This window comes from Oryx dammah, unplaced genomic scaffold, assembly GCF_014754425.2.
Source record: "Oryx dammah isolate SB20612 unplaced genomic scaffold, SCBI_Odam_1.1 HiC_scaffold_1, whole genome shotgun sequence".
Classification (NCBI taxonomy): Eukaryota; Metazoa; Chordata; class Mammalia; order Artiodactyla; family Bovidae; genus Oryx; species Oryx dammah.
This window is the reverse complement of record NW_024070185.1, coordinates 68483069-68507026: the sequence shown is the minus strand read 5'-3', so window position 1 is coordinate 68507026 and position 23958 is coordinate 68483069. Positions and strand designations below refer to the sequence as shown.

At 45.6% G+C, this 23958-nt stretch overlaps 1 protein-coding gene across 4 annotated transcripts in view; it reads left to right on the top strand.

The window, feature by feature from the left end:
• The first annotated feature begins 5930 nt into the window (after positions 1-5930).
• BIN3 (bridging integrator 3) overlaps positions 5931-23958 on the top strand; it is a 50793-nt gene continuing 32765 nt past the window's right edge. Inside the window, exon 1 of one of the 4 annotated variants that reach the window (XM_040242956.1) lies at positions 5931-6024. In XM_040242956.1, the coding sequence (XP_040098890.1) occupies positions 6017-6024 (8 nt within the window). In that variant the 5' untranslated portion in view covers positions 5931-6016. The remainder of the gene's footprint in view (positions 6025-23958) is intronic. The other 3 variants (XM_040242964.1, XM_040242985.1, XM_040242976.1) reach the window with 3 other exon arrangements.

Below are 23958 nucleotides of genomic sequence, written 5' to 3'. Positions count from 1 at the left end.
AGCCTGTACCCGATGCAGAGGAGCGCCATCCCTCGCTACTTCCCATCTCCAACCAGGCACAGAGCTCCCATCTCTGGCACCCTGGCAAACAGGCCAGACTGGGAGAATGCCTTAGCTTTCCTGCTCCACCAGTACCACAGCGGGTGCCAAGAAGGCCACTTGGGTAGAAGGGTGAGGCCAAAGTACTAGATACCTCCCCCTTGGGAATGGAGAGAAAGAGAGCATACTGAAGAGCAGGGCTTGGAAAGTGGGTACCATCACCACCTGCAGGAACTTCGCAAGCCCAGTCCGAGCCCTGAGGACCCCAGACCAAGGCAGTCCTTAGCCCCACCATAGCCTGGGTACCAGCCCCACATCACAGCCGTCACAACTCCACCATGCTCTCCCTCATCCTTGATAGCCAGTGTTCCATCCTGGGAGCCACATCTTCAGGGACTTCCTTTGACTTGATCTTGGTGGATCCATCTGGAGGAACAGGTCACCCAAAGCTAACATGGACTAAGGGGAACCATGGGCTCAGTACCCCTCCCACCAGTTCTCTTTCCTGTGGGTTCCTGATACTGTGGGGTAAGCCATTGGGGGCTGCCCAGGCTTGACTTAGCATCCGTTGGACTGATGCCTGGGGGATATGTTGTCCAGGGGGGATTGCTTTCCCTCCTGGTGTGCTCTCTCTCTCTCACTCGCATCTCCTCCCTGGCTTCTGTGAGCTAATCAGGGAGCAGGAGGGGGAGGAGGGGGATGCTGCTTGCCTTCCCCGTTATCTGCAGCAATCCACGGTGACTAATGCTCCCAGTTGGTAAAAAGGCAGTGTAATCAAAACACTTTTTTTTTTAGTCCTTAAAGTTAGTCATTCTCCCAGAGTGGAGGAGAAAGGAAAAAAAAAAAAAAGCCCACAGCAGGCACCATGAAATGCAAGCTGAGAGACTCATGCTGCAGATGGAACTGAAGCATTGGCTGTAGCAGCTCCAGTGTGGGTCTGAGGCTCAGTCTCTCCTTCCCTGGACCCTTGGCTAGACTTCCTCCACACCCTCATTTGTTCTTGCTTTCCTCTATATCTGGGCTGTCTGATCCCTAAAGGACTCCCATGCCAAGTTGGGATCTGCCCTTTCCTCTCACCCTGCCAGGTGCTGCCACCTTCTGGTCACCCCAAAGTGGAGGAAGCATATAAAAGCTCTCAGGCTGAGGCTGAGGCTGAATGTCGAATGTCAGTTCTTGTTAGCTAGGTGCCTGGTCATGTGCTGCCCCTCCTTTCACCCCAACCCAGCCATAGGTCAGGTTGCCCATGTTAGAATCTCCATTTCACTACTTACTGACTGTACTTCAGGTGGACAATAACAGTACCTACCTCATAGGGTTGTTGTGAAGATTAAATGGGTAAGGGGGGAGGGGGGTGCTTCCCTGGTGGCTCAGTCGTAAAGAATCTGCCTGCCAATGCACGAGACACAGGTTTGATCCCTGATCCGGGAAGATCCCATGTGTCTTGGAGCAACTAAGCCCATGTACCACAACTACCAAGTCTGTGTTCTAGAACCCAGGAAGCATAACTGCTGAAGCCCGAGTTCCCTAGAGCCCAGGCTTTACAATGAAGAGTAGCCCCCACTCTCTAAACTAGAGAAAAGCCCAAGCAACAACAAAGACCCAGCACAGTCAAAAATAAATTAAATTAATATTTTTAAAAAAAAGATTAAATGGGAACTGCTTAGAATAGTGCCTGGCATATCATGGTTGCTCAATTAACTCATAAAAATAATAACAACATAATAAAGTGGAATGTATACCATCATATTCCCCTTACTCATCCATGGCAGACATTGCTAGTCAACCAATAGGAAGAATTTCCCCACCAATAGGAAGATTCCCCAGAATCCTCAGCACAGCACTCCAGCACTCCGTAGACTTCTGTGTGGGGAAGCTGGGGGAGGGTGTATATGACAAACTCAGAGATGAGGGTTAACAGGGAGCAGCTGCTTACCAATTACGGCGTGAAAAACTCCAAAGAGAAGTCAGGTGGCGAAGCTAGTTCTGCTGCTGCTTCATTCGTGCTCACGCTCATTCGCAACCAACTCTTTGTGACTCCACAGACTGTAGCCCACCAGGCTCCTCTGTCCATGGGATTTTCCAGGCAAGAATCCTGGAATGGGTTGCCATTTCCTCCTCCAGGGGAATCTTCCAGACCCAGAGAGCAAACCTGCATCTCCTGCATTTGCAAGTGGATTCTTTACCACTGAGCCACCGGGAAACCCCTTAAGCTGCTTTCCTTCTGATAAATAGTTTTGTTCCTGCCACCTGAACACTCAGGCTTCTGGGGAGAATGCAGTAGCCACCTGGCTTGAAACCAGGAGCATCTATTGATACCTCTACCCAAAACCACTCCACTCTCTGCTTCCACTTAGAAGCTGAATTTGCTCATATTCTAGTCCATCCCCCACCCTGAAGGGCCAGGGTCAACCTGTATCATGCTGGTTGCATGCATGTGTGCTAAGTCACTTCCGTTGTGTCCAACTCTGTGGGACCTTATGGACCGCAGCCTGCCAGGCTCCTCTGTCCATGGGATTCTCCAGGCAAGAATACTGGAGCGGGCCGGTTATAGACGAGCAAGACAAGCTCCCAGCCCTGGGTCTGGAGCCCCTACAGCTGAGTTTCCTCCAACAGTGGGAGGTGTTTGTCCTTCCTTGTGCTCAGTTCCCCATGGATTAATGCCACATGGTATGCCATGCTCATGGAGGAAAGCTCATGAGTTCATGGGATAGCAGGATGCCTGCCTGAGCCCAGCATCCACCCTCAGCCCAGCACGCCTCAAGCTGAGCCAATGAGCCACAGTAGGCAGATAGAGCTCTGCTCAGAGCAGACACTCTTCTCACAGACTCCTGGGAGGCCAGCACTTTTCCCAGTAAAGGTGCAGGCTACATGAAAGTTTTGGGGTCAAAGGTAAGCAGTACAGCCCCAGGGGGGCCTCAGGCTGAATCCTTTCATTCCAGAAGGTGCGTGTTTGGCTTCATTTCCAGACATCGATGATTCCTCAGACCTGCTCACTTCTCTGGGCTTGCCTCTCCCTGCTCAAGCCCCATCTCATATGCCTCTCCTATTCTTCTGTTTCCTGGGGGCCTCTGGAGTCAACAGTTGACTTGGAACCTCAAAATATTAGTGACTTTGGTGATGAGATCCATCCACTCATCTCAAAGAAGGAATCAAGGCCCAGAAAAGAGCTGTGACTTGTCTGAGGTCATCTTGGGGTCAAAGAACCAGAGCCCAGGACTCCTCCAGATTCTTAATCCGGAACTCATCATTCTTGCCCTGCAGGATGTGGTTTCCATCCCACAGCCCTGAAACAGACTTCCCCTGGGATATGGTGGTTGCCTAGGCTAATACTTGGAAGTTCTTTAGCACTGTGGGGCAATAACCAGGGCAGACAGAGTTTGGGGAAATGAGGAAGCAGGTGGGGGAGCCATCCACAGGTGCTGAAATTCCAGGAGGCTCATAAGCACATCACCCTCCGTCCATCCTGGGTGAAGCAGCAAGGACTGTCCCTCCATTTGTCCACTCTGCCCTCACTGCCCTTTGGTGACTTCTCTTCCTCCTCTCTGCTCTTCAGTGCTGTCCTGCTGCTCACTTTGGCCTGTCTCCTGAGGAGCAACATGGTGATGGAACCAATCTGTGTGATGTGCTTGGGGGCCCACCCTTCACTGGAAAACCTCTGTTGAGTCATATACCCTCAAGAATGGAAACAGAAAATAAAAATGAGAGACTACTCCCTGTGGATGATCTTATGAGCTTCCCTGCTTTCCCTGGTCAAGCCCTCCTCCCTACCCTGGGAGGTCAGAATAAATCAAACATTCCTGGGGGGTGGGGGTGGTATGGATGGGAGAGAGGCTCCAGAGGGAGAAGATACATGTATACTTATAGCTGATTCACAATGATGTATGGCAGAAACCAACACAACTTAGGAGACATAAGAGACTCAGGTTTGACCCCTGAATTGTGAATATTGCTGGAGAAGGGAATGGCAACCCACTCCAGTTCTTACCTGGAGAATCCTGTGGACAGAGGAACCTGGCAGGCTACAGTCCATCGGGTCACAGAGAGTCGGACACGACTGAAGTAACTTAGCACTTAGCATGATTCATGTTGATATACAGCAGAAAACAACACAATGTTGTAAAGCAATTATCCTCCAATTAAAAAAAATTAAATCTTTAAAAAAATCATACATTTCCTTCCTCTAGTTCAGGGGTATCCAACCCCCATTAGGGGGGCCACTAATGGACCACTCAGCAGGTGAGCAGCAGCGAGCAAGCAAAGATTCATGTGCGACTCCCCAGTTCAGTTCAGTTCAGTTCAGTCGCTCAGTCGTGTCCGACTCTTTGCGACTCCCCATCACTCACATTACCACTGGAACCATCTGCCCCACCCTACCCCCAGCCATCATCATGGAAAAATTGTCTTCCACAAAACCAGGCCCTAGTGCCAAAAAGATTGGGGACCGCTGTTCTAGTTTACAGGCTTCACTACTCTCCAAGTAGCCCCAGTAACGTTGAAGCCTATGTGAAGGAGAATACATAGAGGGAAGGCCCTTGGGGCCCCAACAGTAACCTGTAGCCTGACTGCCTGCTGCTCTCTCTTCTAAGGCAGGGAGTTTCTGGGGGGTAAGACCAGCTTGGCCCAGGACCCCAGCTAACTTAGCAGGAACTAAGGCCCTGAATCTGACTTTGGAAGACCCAAGGCAAATGAGTTGCTTGCCTGAAACTCAGTCCTCTTCTCAGCCAGGATAGGTTCCCACTGCCTGCACCTTCACCAAGCCTCCCTTCGGTCTCACCCAGCCAGCCTGATTTGCCATCAGGATGTGGCTTACACATTGGCTTCTCCCAGAAGCCTTCACTAAAAACCCATGTGCAGTTTAGGGGGGCCCCTTACAGGCTGCCACAATGCCTTGTTCTTTCCCATTATACACTATTATTTAGTTGCCTAACTACCTCTCCCTACAGGGGCTTCCCTGGTGGCTCAGATGGTCAAGAATCTGCCTGCAAAGTGGGAGACCCAGGTTTTATCCCTGGGTCAGGAAGATTCCCCTGGAGACAGGAATGGCTATCCACTCCAGTATTCTTGCTTAGAGAAGTCCATGGACAGAGGAGCCTGGCGAACACTTATAACTGCCTAACTGCCAGGTAAGTAGCTCTAGGAGAACGTAAACACGGGAACTATACTGTTTCTCCATGGTTGTATTCTTGAAGTTAGCGCAGTGCCTGGCACACTGTAGAAGCCCAGTGAATATCTGTTAGCTGAATGAGTAAAAAGAATGGGACCATTCACATCATTTGGGTTCTATAGTGGGGAGCACGGATGGAAGACTGGGAACAACACTTACTCTTCCTCTTCTGTTGAATAAATCCACAGAACATTCCAACCTGAAAAGCACCTATTCTATTTCTATTCACAGTCCTGTGCCATCTTGGAGGAGCAGAAAGATCCATTTATTTCTTTGTTTGTAACAGGTAACTATGTATCCAGTAGAAAATTGAAAAGATACAAAAGTCCATACAGTGAATATGTTTCCATCCATCACACTCCCTCCTTCATCCTCCTCCTCTCGCCCTCCCTACCCCAATCCCCAGACAATGAGTTACTGCTACCGTCCCTGGATGAGAAATCTCTTTACAGACTGAAAAACTAAGGCAATCGGCGGTTAAGCAACACGTGTAGTCTGTGGAAGAGAATTTTACCAAGCCAGTGTTTAAGGAACAAAACGCACCCAAGGGTCCTCAAGCCCCCGCCACAGCCTGAGACCTCTGGAGCCCCTAAGCCAACGCTTGAGGGTCGCGGGCCAGGGTAACACCTCGGAAGCAAGCGGCAGCGGAAGGGTTAAGGCGCCGCGCGCCCCCACCCCCGCCCTCCCGAACGCCTCTTCCGGGCAGAGGGGGCGGGGCTAACGTCACTTCCTGGAGACTGGTTGAATCCGGAAGCGATCTCCCAGGGCTGAGTTGCAGCTGAGGACCCCGGTGGCAGGGCAAGGTTCGGGATCATGAGTTGGTGAGTGAGGCCAGACGGCGGGAACCGCTGGAGCCCCCAGCCCGCAATGCGCTCTGCCCTGCGTCCGTCCGAGTTGTGTCCCTTGGTCCCTGCTGCTCGCGGACCCTTCACTCCGGAGCAGGGCCCGACTGGCCCGGAATCTAAGGTCCTTCAAGAGGCCTTGCTCCGGTGCTGGCCGGCAGGCTTCATCTCTCTGCAGGCCTCACCGGGAGGTGAGGCGTGGGATCCCTTTAGCGTGGGATCTTGGCGTTTGTTTTCTGACTTTGTTCCAAGGAGCCGGTCCCGTCCGTCTTCTCTCGACAACGTGAAGGGAGGGACTCTCCTGTTACCTCCTTTTCTAGATATCCGTTGAGAAATATCTCCTTTTCTCCCTTCGTGAGCGTCTCTCCACCGCTGCCAGGTGGCCCTCACTCTGACAATCTGAGCCCAGTTCACGGATCTAAACCCCTTGCTTTCAGAAGAGTAACCTTTGCCCCACTTAGTCTTCAAGAGACAAACCGTGCTTCTTTTTTGGAAGATGCCAGAATTACACACGCACCCTGTCAGTACAGTATCAGACTAGTTTTCATCGTTTCCAGGGCCATTATCCTCTCATTGCTTTCCCTGTTAGCATAAGTAAGTGTAAATGTTATGAGAAGGATCAAGCCAAGAGAAGAGAAGGGAGGGAGTCTCAGAGTCGAGTCACAACTAAAGAGCTGGCCGGTGCATTGCTATGAAACTGTCTGATGATAAACACTGGATATAGTTCAATGGTTGATTTCTTTTGTAAAACTCAATTTGCTTGGAGGACCTTACCCTCGGGCCCAAGGGCCTACATATTCACACCTCCAAACCCCAGGGCATCCAACCAACACAATAGGTGTGCTGGTCTGAATGCACTGCTCCTTCCCTCCCCCACCGCCCCCCCCACCAGAGAGGTACAGGATGAATCAATCCTTTTGGAATCCAGGTTATGTTAGCATAGGGATCATCTTCGCCACTCTTCTCAGAGTCTAGTCTGTTTCTTTACCAAAAGTACACGACGATAGCGAGTTATGAATGAACAAAGATGGTAGAATATTCTTCAGGAAGGCTCTTGCAGGCTTGCATTTGGCCATCTGTGGAAACTAAGTTCTGGCCACAAGCAGCTGATGTCATTCAGTGTCAAGGACAGCTCTGTAGTGTAAAAGTATGCCATTTCTACCTACCCCCCTTGCTTGTCAGATGAAGATTGACAAATATAAGACAATCAGCGCCAGCACGCGAAGGGCAGCCCGGAGCAATCCCCTAACAAGCCCCAGCAGGAGCTGCTCCTTTTCCCTTCACTTTTGCTCCAAGAGGCCGATAGGGGGCTGGAGCCTTAAAAAGCTGATTTTTCAATCTTGTTATAACCTAATCATTGATGGGCAAAGTGGCAATCCTTTAGTTCCACTTCCTAGAAGAATTGCTTCCTTAAAGGGTCAACCAGGGTCCCCTTACTTTGTGAGATAGATGTCTTCTTACCTGCTGCATCTTGAACCTTTGGAGTTCTCTTGCCTAATTTCCTCAAAGTGAAAAGCAGACAGTACAAGTGCTTTACATTGCTTAGACTGGCATTTACAGTTCTTAAGAGTGAATCGATCTTTTTTTTTTTTTTCCACAAATCGGGAGGAGCAGAGCAGAGACCACTGAAGCCAAAGGATTCTCTAGGTGACCTGAGGTGCACTGTTTCTACCTGTCTCACAGAAACCTTTTTTTTCCTGAAAAAACTAGTAGCCTATTTCCTAAAGCCTTTCAGGCTGGAGAGAATTGAAATTGACAAGTAACTGTCCAGCCAAAGCTGAGATTTTATCCAGTAGAATTAATTTACCAATACACACCCGTCTTGGCTCCTCCTTGGACTGAGGGTCACAACCAAAAGGGTAGCTTTGTCCCTCAAAGCTGAGGTTCCTTTCTCTTCCTCCTTAGAGGGCTTCTACGTCATCTCTTGCGTGGACCCTGACCCTCTCTCCCTGAGAGGGGAACAGCACCGGCGCCTGGGCACACAATCACACTCAGTTCCTGGCTCAATGGCTGGCAAGAGGACCGGGCCTGGATCCTTCTGATTCACTCCTGGAGTGGTTTTCCTGCTCCCAGAATGAATCCATCCATTCATCTGCGACTGGAATTCTCAGTGGGGGAAGAGACCAGAGTGACGTAGAGCTGTCATGGGAGGCTGATGCCCAAGGTCAAGTTCACCAAGCACATAGGATATGCCAGCCATCATTGAATAAGGCCTAGGGGCACACAGCCCTTAGTCCCCAGAGGGCAACCATTGTTCTGAGTTAGACTGGGCTTTCAAAATGTCACAGTGAGAAATGTCCAATATTGGTGCCCTTTGCACACTGTGGGCTTTGCATGAAGAGTGAGAGCCCTTTGTTCTCTGCTTCCTCAGTGCATGCGGCCCACCCACTGCCTGTTTGTTTAGTGGGTCCTTGCTGCCTTCCTGCACCATCCACCGATCTGCCTTTCAGCAAGGTGGCCAAGTGGTGGGCCCTGCTCTAAGGAAGGCATTTGATGTTCACATATCAGATCACAGATCTACCTCTTGGCCCTAAGCCAAGTGCTTCTCTCTTTCCCCTCCTCTTCCCCATCACTCCCTCTCTTCCTGGGTGTGTGTGTTTGTCTTTATTGTGATGTGGAGGAAGAATTAAGTAGTTTTAAGGACAGTGGCTTTAATCTTACTCATCTGTCTTCATTGGAACCACACACCTTGACAATGATGTTAGGCTTCAACGACAAGAAAAAAGGAGGACTGCTGAAGAAAATCGGCCTGTACCTAGAGGCTCAGGAGTGTGACTCAGAAGACAGGAAATTACAATCAGCACAAATAAACTTGGTAGGAGTTGGTTGGTTGGTGCTGCGTTCAGGCTCTGGTTCCCTCATTCACAGTATGGCCTGGTCAGGCACTTGGTCTTTCTCTGTCTTGTTTTCTCCAGTGTATACTTTCAACTGACACTTTGTCACCCAGATCTGTTGTGAAAAGAATGGAAACCCTGCATATCTGATTTTTTGTGTTTGTGATTCTTCTGGGCTTTTCTACCTCTCTCTGCCCCCTTAAACATTGGTATTCCTCAGGGAACATCTTTTTTTTTACACCCTGTTCTCACCCTGTACCCTCCCCATCATCTTCAGGATAAAGCCCTAACTCCGTGACATGTCTTATAAGGCCCTTCTGGATCTGGATATCCCGCTTCACTCCTGCGTCCACGGTTTTCCTGGTCTCTTGTGCCCCTGCTCCTCTCTACCCACTGCCCCTTCTCCCTAAAATGCTTTCCTCCCCGTTCCCCACCATCCTCCAGGCCAGCATCCGCTCATCCTTTGAGTCAGGGCAGGGCTTCCCTGGTGGTCCTGCCTGCCAATGCAGGGGACATGGGTTTGATCCATGGTCCGGGAAGATCCCATATGCCTCAAGGCAACTAAGCCTGTGTGCCACAGACACTGAGCCAGTGCACCCTAGAGCTCGTGCTCTGCAACAAGAGAAAGCACCGACATGAGAAGCCTGTGCAGCCCAACTAGAGGGTAGCCCCGATGCAACAACAAATGCCCAGCCTAGCCAAAAGTAAAAAAAAAGTCAGGGCAGGTTTCACCTCCTCTGAGGGTCTTCCCTAAATGGCCCCTGCACACCCTGCCAAGCTGAGTGGGGTGCCCCTCCTCTGGCCCTCATTAGCATCTATACTTGAATTGCTGGCTTTTCAGTCAGCCCACTAGTTGATGAGTTATTGAAAACAGTTGTCTCTTGGCCACCATAGTAGCCTTAGCACTGTCCCCGGCAATCCGTAAATGTTGAGTAAATGCATGAATGAGGACTGTATTCCCATATACTGACTTGCCTTCGCTCAGGAAAAATGTAAGATAAAAATGTGCAAAAGCTACTCTACGAACTGAAGGGTCTAAGTATGCTGTCGTTAACATGAAGAAGTGGCTTCCCAGTCTACTCTGTCTGTTCTCTCCTTTGCCTTCCCTACTCACCCCCACCCAAACTCCTTTATTCTCCAGCTCCACAGTGCTTCTCATATAGTTCTCTCACACTCTCCACATATCATAAACATGTGCCTCTCACACGGTAAAGTCCCCGAGAGCAGGATCTATGGCTTCTCCATCTGTGTGTACACATGGTGTGTGGCACATAGTGGATACCTAATCAGTAATTGTCAAATGGATTGGATGAAATGTAAAGGAAGGACAGTAAACTGCTGGGTCAGAGGGAGACATCCATTCAATGGCAAACATTTTCTCAGGGGAGGCTCTTTTCCCTCTGGCATTACCATTGCTGTCTTACATTCTTACAGTACTTTTAACTTTGCAAATTATGTTCCCATCCATTATCTGATAGCATCCCTGCGTCTACCCTTTGAGGTTTGCAGTTCGGGTCTGATTATCTCCCTTCAGCAACTTATCTGAATTCATTCACCTCGCAGAACTGGAACTGAAGCCTGAGAATTCCCACGCTTGAACAGGAACATTAGGAAAGGGGAAGACCATCCCCAAGTTGACTGGATCCCAGAGGAAGGTATCTGACTTTGTCAGCTGATTAACATGAGCAGGTTGGTAGTGCATTACAGGAGGTGACCGGTCTTCACACATTAAGTGACAGAGGAAGTCCCATGTCCTGCAGACCTTCAGGTATTCTGGGCTGTCTTGGTTTCTTCCTACCATGGGGCCTTCCCGCCTGGGGTAGCCTTACCACTCACTTCTGTGACTTTGGACAGGCCAGCCTCTCTCCAAGCTTCTTCCTCCTCTACAAAGAGCCATATGCTCAGTTTTGTCTGACTCTTTGCGGCTCCTCTGTCCATGGGATTCTCCAGGCAAGAACACTAGAACAGTTTGCTATTTCCTCCTGCAGAGGATCTTCCAGACCCAGGGATCCGTCCTTCATCTCCTATGTCTCCTGCATTGGCAGGCAGATTCTCTACCACTAATGCCACCTGGGAAGCCTGTAAAGAGCATAGCAATGCCCATTGAGGAGCCCATGGGATTCTGTATCAACATTGTTTTGTGCACAAGTGTAAAACTCTACTTTCAGCCATTTGTAACAAGAGGGGAAGGGACTTTTTCCTGATTTGGGAGCAGTTTGAAAGAGTCAAGTATCTTGAGTCCCACAGCTTCTTAGTCAAAGGCATTTTCTTATATTGGGTTGGCCAAGAAGTTCATTCAGGTTTTCCCATAACATCTTGTGGAAAAACCCGAGCAAACCTTTTGGCCAACTCGATTATTCTACTCTAAGTAAATGGATTGAGGTAGGTTTCAGATTGGCAGTTAAACTATTAGAGTTGTTGTCCCAAAACCATTAGCCTGGTGGCTGATCTACTAAATAGAGCCCAGTGTAGTTTGTTGCACATAGATAGAGCTCAATGAATCTTTGTTGATTTAACATATATCAAGCACTAAACATTGGGGGACATTCCAAAGGCTTTAAGAATCTATCCTTGCCTTCATCTGGTGTATGAAAAGGGCCAGGGGTTCACAGAAATGACAGCGGATCACTAAACGTCCATGTAGCATCATCACGAAAGACGTCAAGCAGAGTATGTGACTGTAACTCAATGTTGACTTAGCGAGCGTATCCTATTGCAGTGGGGAACGACAGAGGGGGGTGTACAGGTTGGAAAAATGGTGTGAGAAAAGTGCGTGGAGATGGAATGCTTCTAGAGTGTTGGGGGCGGGCAGTCGGGAGGCCAGCTTGTATTTAATAAATAGTTATTCGGGTAGAAGCTTCGTGGATGAGAGCTGGCACTGTGGTTGGGGCCCTACTGTAAGCACTTTCAGTGCCATGCTGAGGAATTGAAATCAAGCCTAGGCTTTTGAAAATTGCAGGTTTTTGAGCAGAGAAGTGGCAGGGCAAAAGCAATGATTTTTGTCAGGTTAATTCGGCAGTGGTCTGCAGGATAATTCAGAAGCGAAAGAATGGAGATGGGGGTGGGGCAACTTGGACAGTGGCTTCTGAAATTTTTTGACCACAGTTTGCAGTTAGAAATGCCTTTGATGTCAACACACACACACTTGAAATTAGTTTCACGTTGGATGTGTGTGATGCACTCAGATATTTTCTATTATGTTCTATTTTGGTTTTTAAAGAAAGACCCACTTCATTGCTTTCATGACTGATTTTGATAGATGTTTATAGTGGAATAGCATGCAGTAGTGTAAATGATCAGTGGGTGATGGGTCTTCTACACAAGACCCAGAGTTGATTACAAATATTCAGACTAGAAGCTTCTACCTATGACTTCAGCCTGGTCAAGATAGTGCTGTTTGCTTATTTGGTTCTTTGTCATAGGTTATAATAAGAAATACAGAAGGGGCTGCTGTAAAGAACATTGGTTGGTTCTGTATAAGAACTTATTCCATAGATTTGGAAACTGTCAACCACTTAATAGAAAAGAGAACCAGGTGGACAAAAGCCTCAGCCAAGATTTTCCGTGTATTAATTATCAAAGAAGGACTCCCCTGGTGGTCCAGTGGTTAAGACTTCAGGTTCCAGTGCAGGGAGTGCAGGTTCAATCCCTGGTCCGGGACCTAAGATCCCACAAGGCTCGGGGCCAAAAAAAAAACAAAACATAAAACAGAAGCAATATTGTAACAAATTCAATAAAGACTTTAAAAAATGGTACACATTAAAAAAAAAAAATGGTCCACATCAAAAAATAAATAATATTCAAGGGGAGATTAAACCAACAGTGAGAAATGAGATGCCATTTCACAGCTATTGGACTGGCAAAAGATACGGTAAATTTCGTCTAGCAATGCCGGGTGTCTGAGGAAGCAGTGGGAACTACAGCCACTGCATGGGGTGGGGGCGGGGAATTGACACGACCACTGGGAGGTTTTGCAGCTCCTCACGCAGTCAGAGTTGGGCCTACCCCTCACCCGGTTAACCTTTCACACCTGTGCAGCAGGAGGCCTGCGGCAGAAATGCCCCTGCTGCATTGTTTGTATTAATAGATGTCCAGACTCTGAAGAATGGGAAAATAAAACACTTTATCGTTACATAGTAAAATAAGCTGTAGTCAAAATGAATGAAGTCATGTGTGTCTCAGAAACATGCTAGACATAAAGTTTCCAAATGGTACGTTTAATATTGTACTATTTGTATAAAGTTCATGTGTGCTAAGTCCCTTTAGTCATGTTAGACTTTGCACCCCTGTGGGGAACTGCTTTTTCTCATTTTTTGATGATTATACAACTCTGCCCCATAGGGGAGCTTTTTTACACCAAGCTCCTCTGTCCATGGGATTCTCTAGGCAAGAATACTGGAGTGGGTTGCCATGCCCTCCTCCAGGGGATCTTTCTGACCCAGGGATCGAACCCACGTCTCTTATGTCTCCTTCATTGGCAGGCAGGTTCTTTACCACTAGTGCCACCTGGGAAGCCCAGCACATATTTGTATAAAGTTTAGACCTGTGAAACAGTAATATTTTGTGCTTATGGATTCAAATTTATGAAGTGAAAATATAGGAATAATACACCCTGAATTCAGGATAGTGGTTATGTCGAGGATAATGAGGTGGGGAGAAGGAAGTGGGATCAGGTTGGAAAACCCCAGGAGCTTCAGCAGTATCTGTGCTGTTGTGTAGATTGAAGGATAAGACCTGAAGCAAGTGTGGCTCAGTGTTAGAGTTTCACATTGCTCCGTGGTAGATACATGAGTATTTATTATACATGTGCCAGAATTTTTTGTGTCCAATATTTCTGTAACTGTTTTCATGCCTCGCCTGACCAGCATCATGGCTAGGGCTGACCTCATAGCAAAAGAATCATTGCCTCCTGTGACCAAAAGCAGAGGATGACCAAGGGAGGGGAGCCTACAGGTGGATATCCGTCCCAGCCTTCCTCTCACTTCTCGGGACCAGACCTTCAACAGAGAAGAGGAAATGACAGAGTAAAAGCTCTTTTAAGATTCCTGGTTGGTGAAGGACAGAAGTGAGAATGAGATCAGAGCTAGTGCCTCAGCTCATCTGGTGCTTCTCAGAGTCTCTGCATCTCAGCCTCCATGAACCCATCAGAGTAGAGGTCAGGCCAAAGAAGACTTATCTCTGGTTTGTCCAGTAAGCAGGACAAACATTGCACCTCCAAGTGCCTTATGGTCCCCTTTTATAAAATGGGAAAACCTTTTTTTTTTTAATGTCTGTCAAACATTAGGAGTTTCTTAAAGAGATGCAAAAAAAAAAAAAAAAAAGTCCAAGCCACCTCCCCGAATTGCCTTCTTTACTCTCTCTTCTTGATCTTTGGATGTTCCAAAAGTCTCCAGACTTCTGTCACAAATCCTTTTAGTGATCAGGAGGAAGTCACCACTCAATTGTAAGCAAATATATCAACTTGATCCTGGTAGTGGCGATTATGTTATGGGACTGCTGCGTGCTCCCCAAACAGAAAACAACCATTTCGGCTCTCCTGACCGTACTTAACCTTTGTGTAACTCTGTGCAAGTCCCCATCGAGGCCTCAGTTTGATTAGCATCATCAGGATACCACCACCCTCATCTTTATGACAGATATGGGCTGCTTATTATAGGTCGGGAACTATTGTAAAGAGTAAACTCATTTAGCTTTCACAGCTGCCCTGTACAATAGCTATATTATGATCCTATTTTATAGACAGGGAAATTGAGACACGGGAAAATTAAGTCACTTGTCAAGTCTCACAGCTGGCAGTTGGCAAAGCCAGATCTTGAACCCAGGCAGCCTGGATCCAGAGTCCATCCCCTCACACAGTGCGCTGTCTCTTGAGTGAAATACGGGAGGGCAGCACTTTGAATGAACTGACGTAGCGGAAGCAGTGAGCACAGAAACTGGCAATAGTAGATGCTCAGTAAATGGCCTCTTTATTGGATGAACTCACTCCACACTCTGTGATTCATTCTGCCTTTCCTTTCAGAGGTCAGCCCCAGGAGCGTGGGGAAGGAGGGATCACAGCTGAGCTGGGCAATCTTGCTGGTCCAAGCACTGAATCAGCCAAGTCACAGAGTCATGCCTTTTATTTTTAAACACACACACACCTCCTCGGTCCAGTGGCAAGTGAGGGTGGTGTCCTCTGTGCTCTGGTTTGGGATCCAGCTAATTTAGGGGAAGGACTGAGGTGGGGCTGGAGAGGCTGTGGTCGTAGGCACTGGAAACTGGTCGTTCATAGCTCAGGCCATTTGTCTTTCTGATGGGGTCTCTCGCGTCCTTGCTCCGGCTGAACTTTCCTTGGCCCCAGGGATCGTGGCCAGCTGGCCCTTCAGAGAAGATGGCATCCCTTGAGCAGCTGCTCCTCCGGAGCCAGCTGACTCCCTGTAAGCCCTGCCCTGGCCCCGGCCTGCTGTTTCCTCTCTCTCATGGTCAAGGTGGTGGTAGCCTTGGTGGGGGCCTCAGACCAGAGCCAGCAGCGACCTGAGAATAGAGTGACAGAAGGCTGGGGGAGGAGGGGCTCGTCCTTCCAGCCTGCAGAAGCTGCTGCCTTTCGCCCACCTTCCTGCTCTTGCCGAGACGGTGACTCAGGCCCAGACCACTCCCTGGGGAGCCAGGATTTCAGCCACTATCAACTGCCTCCTACTCTCTGCTCAGCCTTCCCTCTCCCCACCACCCCGAACTCTGATCTTTGCTCAGCTGGAGATATCTGGAAGATGGTGGGGTGGGGGTAGACTGAATCATTCCAGGGTTCTCTCCACCCCCCGGCCGGGGCCTAGGCCCATTCAGGCTCCATAGAAACAAATCCAGGAGGCCCAGTGAAGGCCAGGGAGGAGGACGTAGGGTTTAGCTTCTCTCAGCTCTTCTTGGTGATGGACTGGAGGACTCTCCAAAGAAGGCAGGGCTTGAGAGATGAGCTGGGGTGACCAGGGGGATCCCCACCCAGCTGCCATCTGGGGCTGCCTCTCAGTCTCTGCCTCTGCCATGGAGAGGGTGGGGAAACAAAAGATTGAAAAACCCAACAAATTGAAAAGGCACAAGAGCCGGTTTTGTAAATAGACATTACACAAGAGCAGGAGCTCTTTGGGAAAGGTTTTACTGAGACAGAATTAGCCAACTGGCATCCTGCTGCTAATAGAGATATTTACTGTTTGAAAAGTATATTTGTAGCTTTGGAGAACATCCTGTTGACTTTTCTTTATTGTGAAAGAAAACAGAACCCTTTCCCCCCTCTTCCCCTTTTCCTCTGTACACATAGAACTTTTTTTCTTTTTTTTTTTTCTTTTTTGAGGTGGGGCTGGCTGGGGGTTGGAGAAGGGCAAGGCTGAGAGAAATGTTTTCTCCATTTTGTCCCCAAGACCAAAATATTTCTTCCCCTGCCCTCTGATGCTCGTATTTATGGAATGGCAAGAACTAAGTAAGGAAGCCCACTCCCTGGGTCGGGAGCTCACAGCCTTTCTGATAGCTCCAGAGTTTAGAGGTTCTCTAGGGAATGAGCCCCATCTCCTCTCTGGACCTCTGCTGACCTCCCCCCTCCCCGCCTCCACGCCCAATTCCAAGGGGAGAGCTGTGAGGACAAGGAGGAGAACAGAAGTCTGGAAGCCCAGTGAGCCCCTCATCCCAGAGCCCCAGCTGTGCCAGGGCAGCAGTGCCCTCAAGGGATGCTGCCGTGCTGCCACTCTTGCTGCTGCTTCTGAGGACATCCCTGTGGGGGCCTTGAACCACAGGGTGAAATCCAGAGGTCAAGGAGGTGAAGAGGCCGAAGAGTCAGTTGCCTTAAAGTTGCTTTGCTCTCTCTCCACCCTTTACTACTTCAGCGGCAGAGAATCTGATCCCTCCATCAGACCACCTGCCCAAGTTCTCTGGCTCTTCCTCTGGCAGAGCAGAGCACATTTGCCCTTTGGCAGCCTGAGAAGAAACCCAGGAGACTCTTCTCCTTTCACATTTCCTCTCAGGCTCTTGAGAATGTGTTCCCTTGATCCATACGCTGCTAACTTGGCCAGGCTTTACTGCCAGCGCCAAAGGCCAGCTCTGTTCTCTCGGTCTCCACTGAATGTACTTTGCCTTGACCCCAGCTGGTGCTTGTGGCTGGTGATGCCTTTTTAGGTTTTTATTATAACTAGATAAGGATTGGGAGACCAAGGACAATGATACTACCTTTCTTTGTTCTGTATATAGCCTGATCTAAGAGTAGCTTTTTTCAGGAGCCCTAAATTAGAGTGTGCTATTTGATAGGGCCCTGAGGGCAATGGTCTCATTTTACTCATTCATTTAATCATTCATTACCTGCTTACTATGTGTATGAAACCAGATTATAAGCTCCATGAAATCATAGAATGAGTCTGCCTTGTTCATCCTGAGATCCCTAATCCTCACATAGTACTAGGCATGAAGGATACCCTTAATACATAGTCACCGGCTGTTCATTCAGTAAAAGGTTGAAAATAGCACTGTGCCTGGTACAGCACTTGCAGGAGATGCACAGAAGCATAAGTCAAGAGTCCCTATCCTTGAGGTGCTTATGTGTTGTAATGAGAAGACAAGATGTGTACACATCAGAGTTAATTAACATAGGTTAATTAACTTTTTACCAAATAGAGCTTCAGTAATGAAAGGGTGGCTCATTCTGGAGACATGTGTTCACACAGTTCATCACAGCACAAGGTCATAGGCGAACCAACTGGTCAGTTAATGCATGCTGAAAAGGCATTGATATAATTCAAAAGTCCAGTCTTTATATCTTTCAGTAAACTGGAAACTGAAAAATATTTCCTTACTATTATTGGATTGGCCAAAATGTTCTTTCAGGCTTTTCTACTATCATACAGAAAAAACCTAAATGAACTTTTTGGCCAACCCAATGGGAGGCTTCTTGGCTGAAACCAGGAGCCTTCTTCTTGTTCTAGAGCAGAAGATTAAACTCAGAGATTCTTACTGAAGTCAGAAGCATCATTTTCTGCAATTTCTAGCCAATGCCATAAGACAGTAAATAGATATTAAATATTGGGGAAGAGGAATATCTTACAGTTATTTTTAAATGATATGACTATTTGGAAAACCTAGTTAGTTCTTTTTTTCTTGCCAGCCAAATTTCTTGGGCTTTTAAGACTAGGTTAAATATATAGGTGTGGTGACTGGTTGTGGGGTAAATATTTAACACCCCATAGCTTTCCTGTGTACCAGGAAGATGAAGTGAAAAAGAGAATCCATTCGTAGCATAACCAAAATATAAAATTCCATGGAGTGCACCTAAGACAGGTAGGGCAAAAAATTTCACCAGTAAGTGTTCTTTGGGATGTTAATATTTAGCAAAATAAATGTAGCAGACCTATATGAAAAAACTCTTAAGGCCAGAGGAAGTGATAAAAAGACTTGAATGACTGGAAAGAAGTGTTTTGGCCCTAAATGAGCAAACCTAATATAGATAAAGATGTAAGTTCTTCATAAATTAATTTATAAATATAATGTATTTTCACTTCATGGCAAATAGATGGGGAAACAGTAGAAACAGCAACAGACTATATTGGGGGGGCTCCAAAATCACTTTATTTTGGGGGGGGCTCCAAATAGTCGTATCATTTAAAAATAACTGTAAGATATTCCTCTTTTTCCCCAATATTTAATATCTATTTATTGTCTTACGGCATTGGCTAGAAATTGCAGAAAATGATGCTTCTGACTTTAGTAAGAATCTCTGAGTTTAATCTTCTGGTGACTGTAGTCATGAAATTAAAAGACGCTTGCTCCTTGGAAGAAAAGTTATGACCAACCTAGACAGCATATTAAAAAAGCAAAGACATTACTCTGCCAACAGTGGTCCATCTAGTCAAAGCTGTGGTTTTTCCAGTAGTCATGTATGGATGGATGTGAGAGCTGGACTATAAAGAAAGCTGAGCGCCGAAGCATCGATGCTTTTAAACTGTGGTGTTGGAGAAGACTTAAGAGTCCCTTGGACTGCAAGAATGTCCCACCAGTCCATCCTAAAGGAAATCAGTCCTGAATATTCATTGGAAGGACCGATGCCACTCCAATACTTTGGCTACCTGATGTGAAGGACTGACTCATTTGGAAAGACCCTGTGCTGGGAAAGATTGAAGGCAGGAGGAAAAGAGGACGACAGAGGATGAGATAGTTGGATGGCGTCACTGACTCAGTGGACATGAGTTTGAGTAAACTCCAGGAGTTGGTGATGGACAGGGAGGCCTGGGGTCGCAAAGAGTTGGACACGACTGAGCAACTGAACTGAATTGAATATATTTTCAGTAATAAATATCCTGATTTAGAAGGGAGGATACAGCACATGATTTTGAATTTCATCTTAAATCTGAAAACAAAACGAAATGGCCAAGAAATTACCTAAAAAAGAAATGTAATGAGAAAGATTTGCTTACTAGATATTGAGCTGTTATAAACCTAAATAATTAAATTTGTGTTCGAAAGAGAGTGGACCTACTTGTGGTATAGAGTGGAAATGTTTAACACTAATAAAATGATTTTTCAAAGATAGATTAATTTTTGCGGGGGGACTTCCCTGGTGGTCCAGTGGTTAAGACTTCGCCTTCCAATGCAGGGGATACAGGTTTGATCCCTGGTTGGGGAGCTATGATCCCACATGATCCCTCATGGCCAACGTAAAACAGAAACAATATTGTAACAAATTCAATAAAGACTTTAAAAATGGTCATTTCAAACAAAAATCTTTAAAAATATATATATTTTAAAGATTATTTTTTAAAATCACGTTAAAGCAACTGGCTAACCATACACTCAAACTCTACATGGAGTAAAGATTTAAATATAAAAAACAAACCACTAAAATTCATTTGGAAATGCAAGGGACACAGAATAGCCAAAACAGTCTTGGCAAAGAAATTCAAAGTTGGAGGACTTACTCTTCCCAATCTCAAAACTTACCACAAAGCAACAGTAATTAAGACAGTGTAGTACTAGCATTAGGATAGATATGCAAATCAATGGAGTAGAATTGAGTCCAGAAATAAACCTTTACATTGATGGTCTGTTGGATTTTAACAAGGGTGCCACGACAGTTCTACGGAAAAGGAAAGTCTTTTCAGCCAACAGTATTGAGATAACCGCATGGCCCCATGCAAAACAATGAAGTAGGACCCTTACCTACACTATGTACTAAAGTTAGAAAGGATCAAAGACCTAAACATAAGAGCTGAAACTAGAATGCTCTAAGTAAAGAAAACATAAGTGTGAATCTTCCTGACCTTGGATTTGGCAAAGAATTCTTAGATACAAAAACCAAAACCACAAACAACAAAAGAAAACATAGATTTGGCTATTTCAAAATCTAAAACTTTAATTCTTCAAAGGACACCATGAACAAAGTAGAAAAAAACAAATCACAAATGACAGAAAATATTTATATTTGATTAGGGACTTGTACCCAGAGTATATAAAGAACTCTTACAACTCAACAGTTAAAAGAACATCAAGTTTTTTAATGGGCTAACAATTTGAATGGATGTTTCCTCCAGAGAAGATACACAAATGACTAATAAACACCAAAAAAGATGCTCAACATCATACTCATACAGGCCACAACATGGCTAATCCTTGAAAACATTTTGCTCAGTGAAAGAAGCCAACACAAAAGGCCACATGTTATATAATTCTATTTATGTGAAATATCCAGAATAGGCAAATCCTTAGAGACTGCAAGTGTCTTTCTGCTACACTACAAAATAGTTCAGTTCAGTCGCTCTGTCGTGTCTGACTCTTTGCGACCCCATGAACCACAGCACGCCAGGCCTCCCTGTCCATCACCAACTCCCAGAGTCCATCCAAACCCTTGTCCATTGAGTCAGTGATGCCATCAAACCATCTTGTCCTCTGTTGTCCTCTTCTCCTCCTGCCCTCAATCTTTCCCAGCATCAGGGTCTTTTCAAATGAGTCAGCTCTTCACATCAGGTGGCCAAAGTATTGGAGTTTCAGCTTCAAAATCAGTCCTTCCAATGGACACCCAGGACTGATCTCCTTTAGGATCGACTGGTTGGATCTCCTTGCAGTCCAACTGACTCTTAAGAGTCTTCTCCAACACCACAGTTCAAAAGCATCAATTCTTTGGCACTCAGCTTTCTTTATAGTCCAACTCTCACATCCATACATGACCACTGGAAAAACCATAGCCTTGACTGGACAGACTTTTGTTGACAAAGTAATATCTCTGCTTTTTAATATGCTGTCTAGTTTGGTCATAACTTTCCTTCCAAGAAGTAAGCGTCTTTTAATTTCATGGTTGCATTCACCATCTGCAGTGATTTTGGAGCCCAGAAAAATAAAGTCACCCACTGTTTCCCCATCTATTTGCCATGAAGTGATGGGACCAGATGCCATGATCTTAGTTTTCTGAATGTTGAGCTTTAAATGATGAATGACTGCTAATAGAGACAGGGTTTCCTTTTGGGTGATGAAAATGTTCTAAAATTAGTTAGTGGTGGGAATTCTCTGGCAATCCAGTGGTTAGGACTCTGCTTTCACTGCCAAGGGTGCAGGTTCAGTCCCTGGTCCGGGAACTAAGATCCCACAAGCTGCACAGCATGGCCAGAAATAAAATAAAATTAGTGATGAGAGTTGTACAAGTCTGTGAATATACCCAAAACACCAAATTGTACACTTATAAAAGAATGAATCTTATAGTATGTGAATTTCATCTCATAAAGTTGTTATTTAAAATTAATAAAGCAGGTTCTGAGTAGAGGTGACAAGTTGTGGGATTTGTGAGAGAGAAACTAGGTATATATAGTATAATATAATGTATCTATAATATATAGCACATTATACATTATACTGTGTAATATTATGCATCTAGTTTTATCTCCCTTACAAATCTTACAAGAAACACAGTGAGGTGATTTTTTTTAAATCATGAATCTACAAATTCAAGGAAAATAGAGACATCAACAACACTTGGTTTTCATTCGTTTCTATGCATATTTTTATTTCTTTTTTTATTTCTTCTGTGATTTGTTGGTTATTCAGAAGCGTGTTGTTCAGCCTCCATATGTTGGAGTTTTTAATAGTTTTTTTTTTCCTGTAATTGACATCTAATCTTACTGCATTGTGATCAGAAAAGATGCTTGGAATGATTTCAACTTTTTTGAATTTACCAAGGCTAGATTTATGGCCCAGGATGTGATCTGTCCTGGAGAAGGTTCCGTGTGCACTTAAAAAAAAAGGTGAAATTCATTGTTTTGGTGTGAAATGTCCTATAGATATCAATTAGGTCTAACTGGTCCATTGTATCATTTAAAGTTTGTGTTTCCTTGCTAATTTTCTGTTTAGTTGATTTGTTCATAGGTGTGAGTGGGGTATTAAAGTCTCCCCCTATTATTGTGTTATTGTTAATTTCCCCTTTCATGCTTGTTAGCATTTGCCTTACATATTGTGGTGCTCCTATGTTGGGTGCATATATATTTATAATTGTTATATCTTCTTCTTGGAGTGATCCTTTCATCATTATGTAGTCTCCTTCTTTGACTCTTTTCACAGCCTTTATTTCAAAGTCTGTTTTATCTGATAGGAGTATTGCTACTCCTACTTTCTTTTGGTCTCCATTTGCGTGCAATATCTTTTTCCAGCCCTTCACTTTCAGTCTGTATGTGTCCCTTGTTTTGAGGTGGGTTTCTTGTAGACAGCATATATGGGGTCTTGTTTTTGTATCCATTCAGCCAGTCTTTGTCTTTTGGTTGGGGCATTCAACCCATTTACGTTTAAGGTAATTATTGATAAGTATGATCCCATTGCCATTTACTTTGTTGTTTTGGGTTCAAGTTTATACACCTTTTCTGTGTTTCCTGTCTTGCAAAAAAAAAAAAAAGACCCTATTTTTAAAGCAAACTTCATATATATTTTTATAATCTTTTGTTTATAAAAGATTTTGTTTGTTTTTTTTTTTTGTTTTGATTTTGTTTTGTTTGTTTTTTAAATATTTTTGAGAGTCTAACCTCTACTCTAGATTTTTAATCTTCACTTTTTGGTATTTGTTATCAACAACACTTGGGGTTTAGAATGCAGTTACATTGGGTAATGGACTTAGAATTTCCCAGGAAGCCAGATCATGAACTAGCATTCAGGAAAACCAAGAACTTCTGTCGTAAAATCCTCAAAGGTTCAGGAATTGGTGGCCCTGGACACCTCTAGAAGTGAAGCGAAGCCAAACACTCAGGTTAGGAAGACTGGTTGAAAGCTGCCTATGAAAAAGTTGAGAGTCCTACCATCTCTTCCCCAAGTCCATTTCCCCAGAGACTGTCCCCACCTCACCCTAGCAGAAGAATGAAAGGGCTGCACCCTGAAGAGTGTGAAGCAGAGAGTTTCTCTACAGGGGCACACAAAAGTGGATTTACTGTGTGAAACTAATAAAGCCTCAACTTCAGGGCCCTTGCTTACATGGACTTTGTCCAGGGCCCTGGTAGGAAACCTAGCCATGTGTGCAAATAATCCTATTTCCATAAACTTCGGAAATGTGTTTATACTGCACTCAGTTAAGAATACCTCTGCCTTCCTTTCTTCCATTTTCTTTTTTTACTAATTTTTTTTAGTACAGTCGATTTACAATGTCGTGTTAGTTTCTGCTGTAGAGCAAAGTGAATCAGTTATACAAGCACTTGTATCCATTCTTTTTTAGATTCTGTTTCCATGAAGGTTGTGTGTGTAGGTTCCCATGTAGGTCAATCACGTCCAACTCTTTGCAACCCCGTGGACTATGGCCCACCAGGCTCCTCTGTCCATGGGATTTTTCAGGCAAAAATACTGGAGTGGGTTGTCATTTCCTTTTCAGGGGATCTTCCCAACCCAGGGATCAGACCTGCGTCTCCTGCATCTCCTGAATTGGCAGGCAGGGTTTTTGTTTTCTTTTTTTTAACACTGAGCCCCTGTGAGGCCCCCCTTACACATTATTACAGAGTATTGAGTAGAGTTCCCTGTGCTACCCATTAAGTCCTTATTGCTTAGTTATCTATTTTATATATAGTAGTATGCATATGTCAGTCCCAAACTCCCAATTTATTCCTCCCTGATCTTT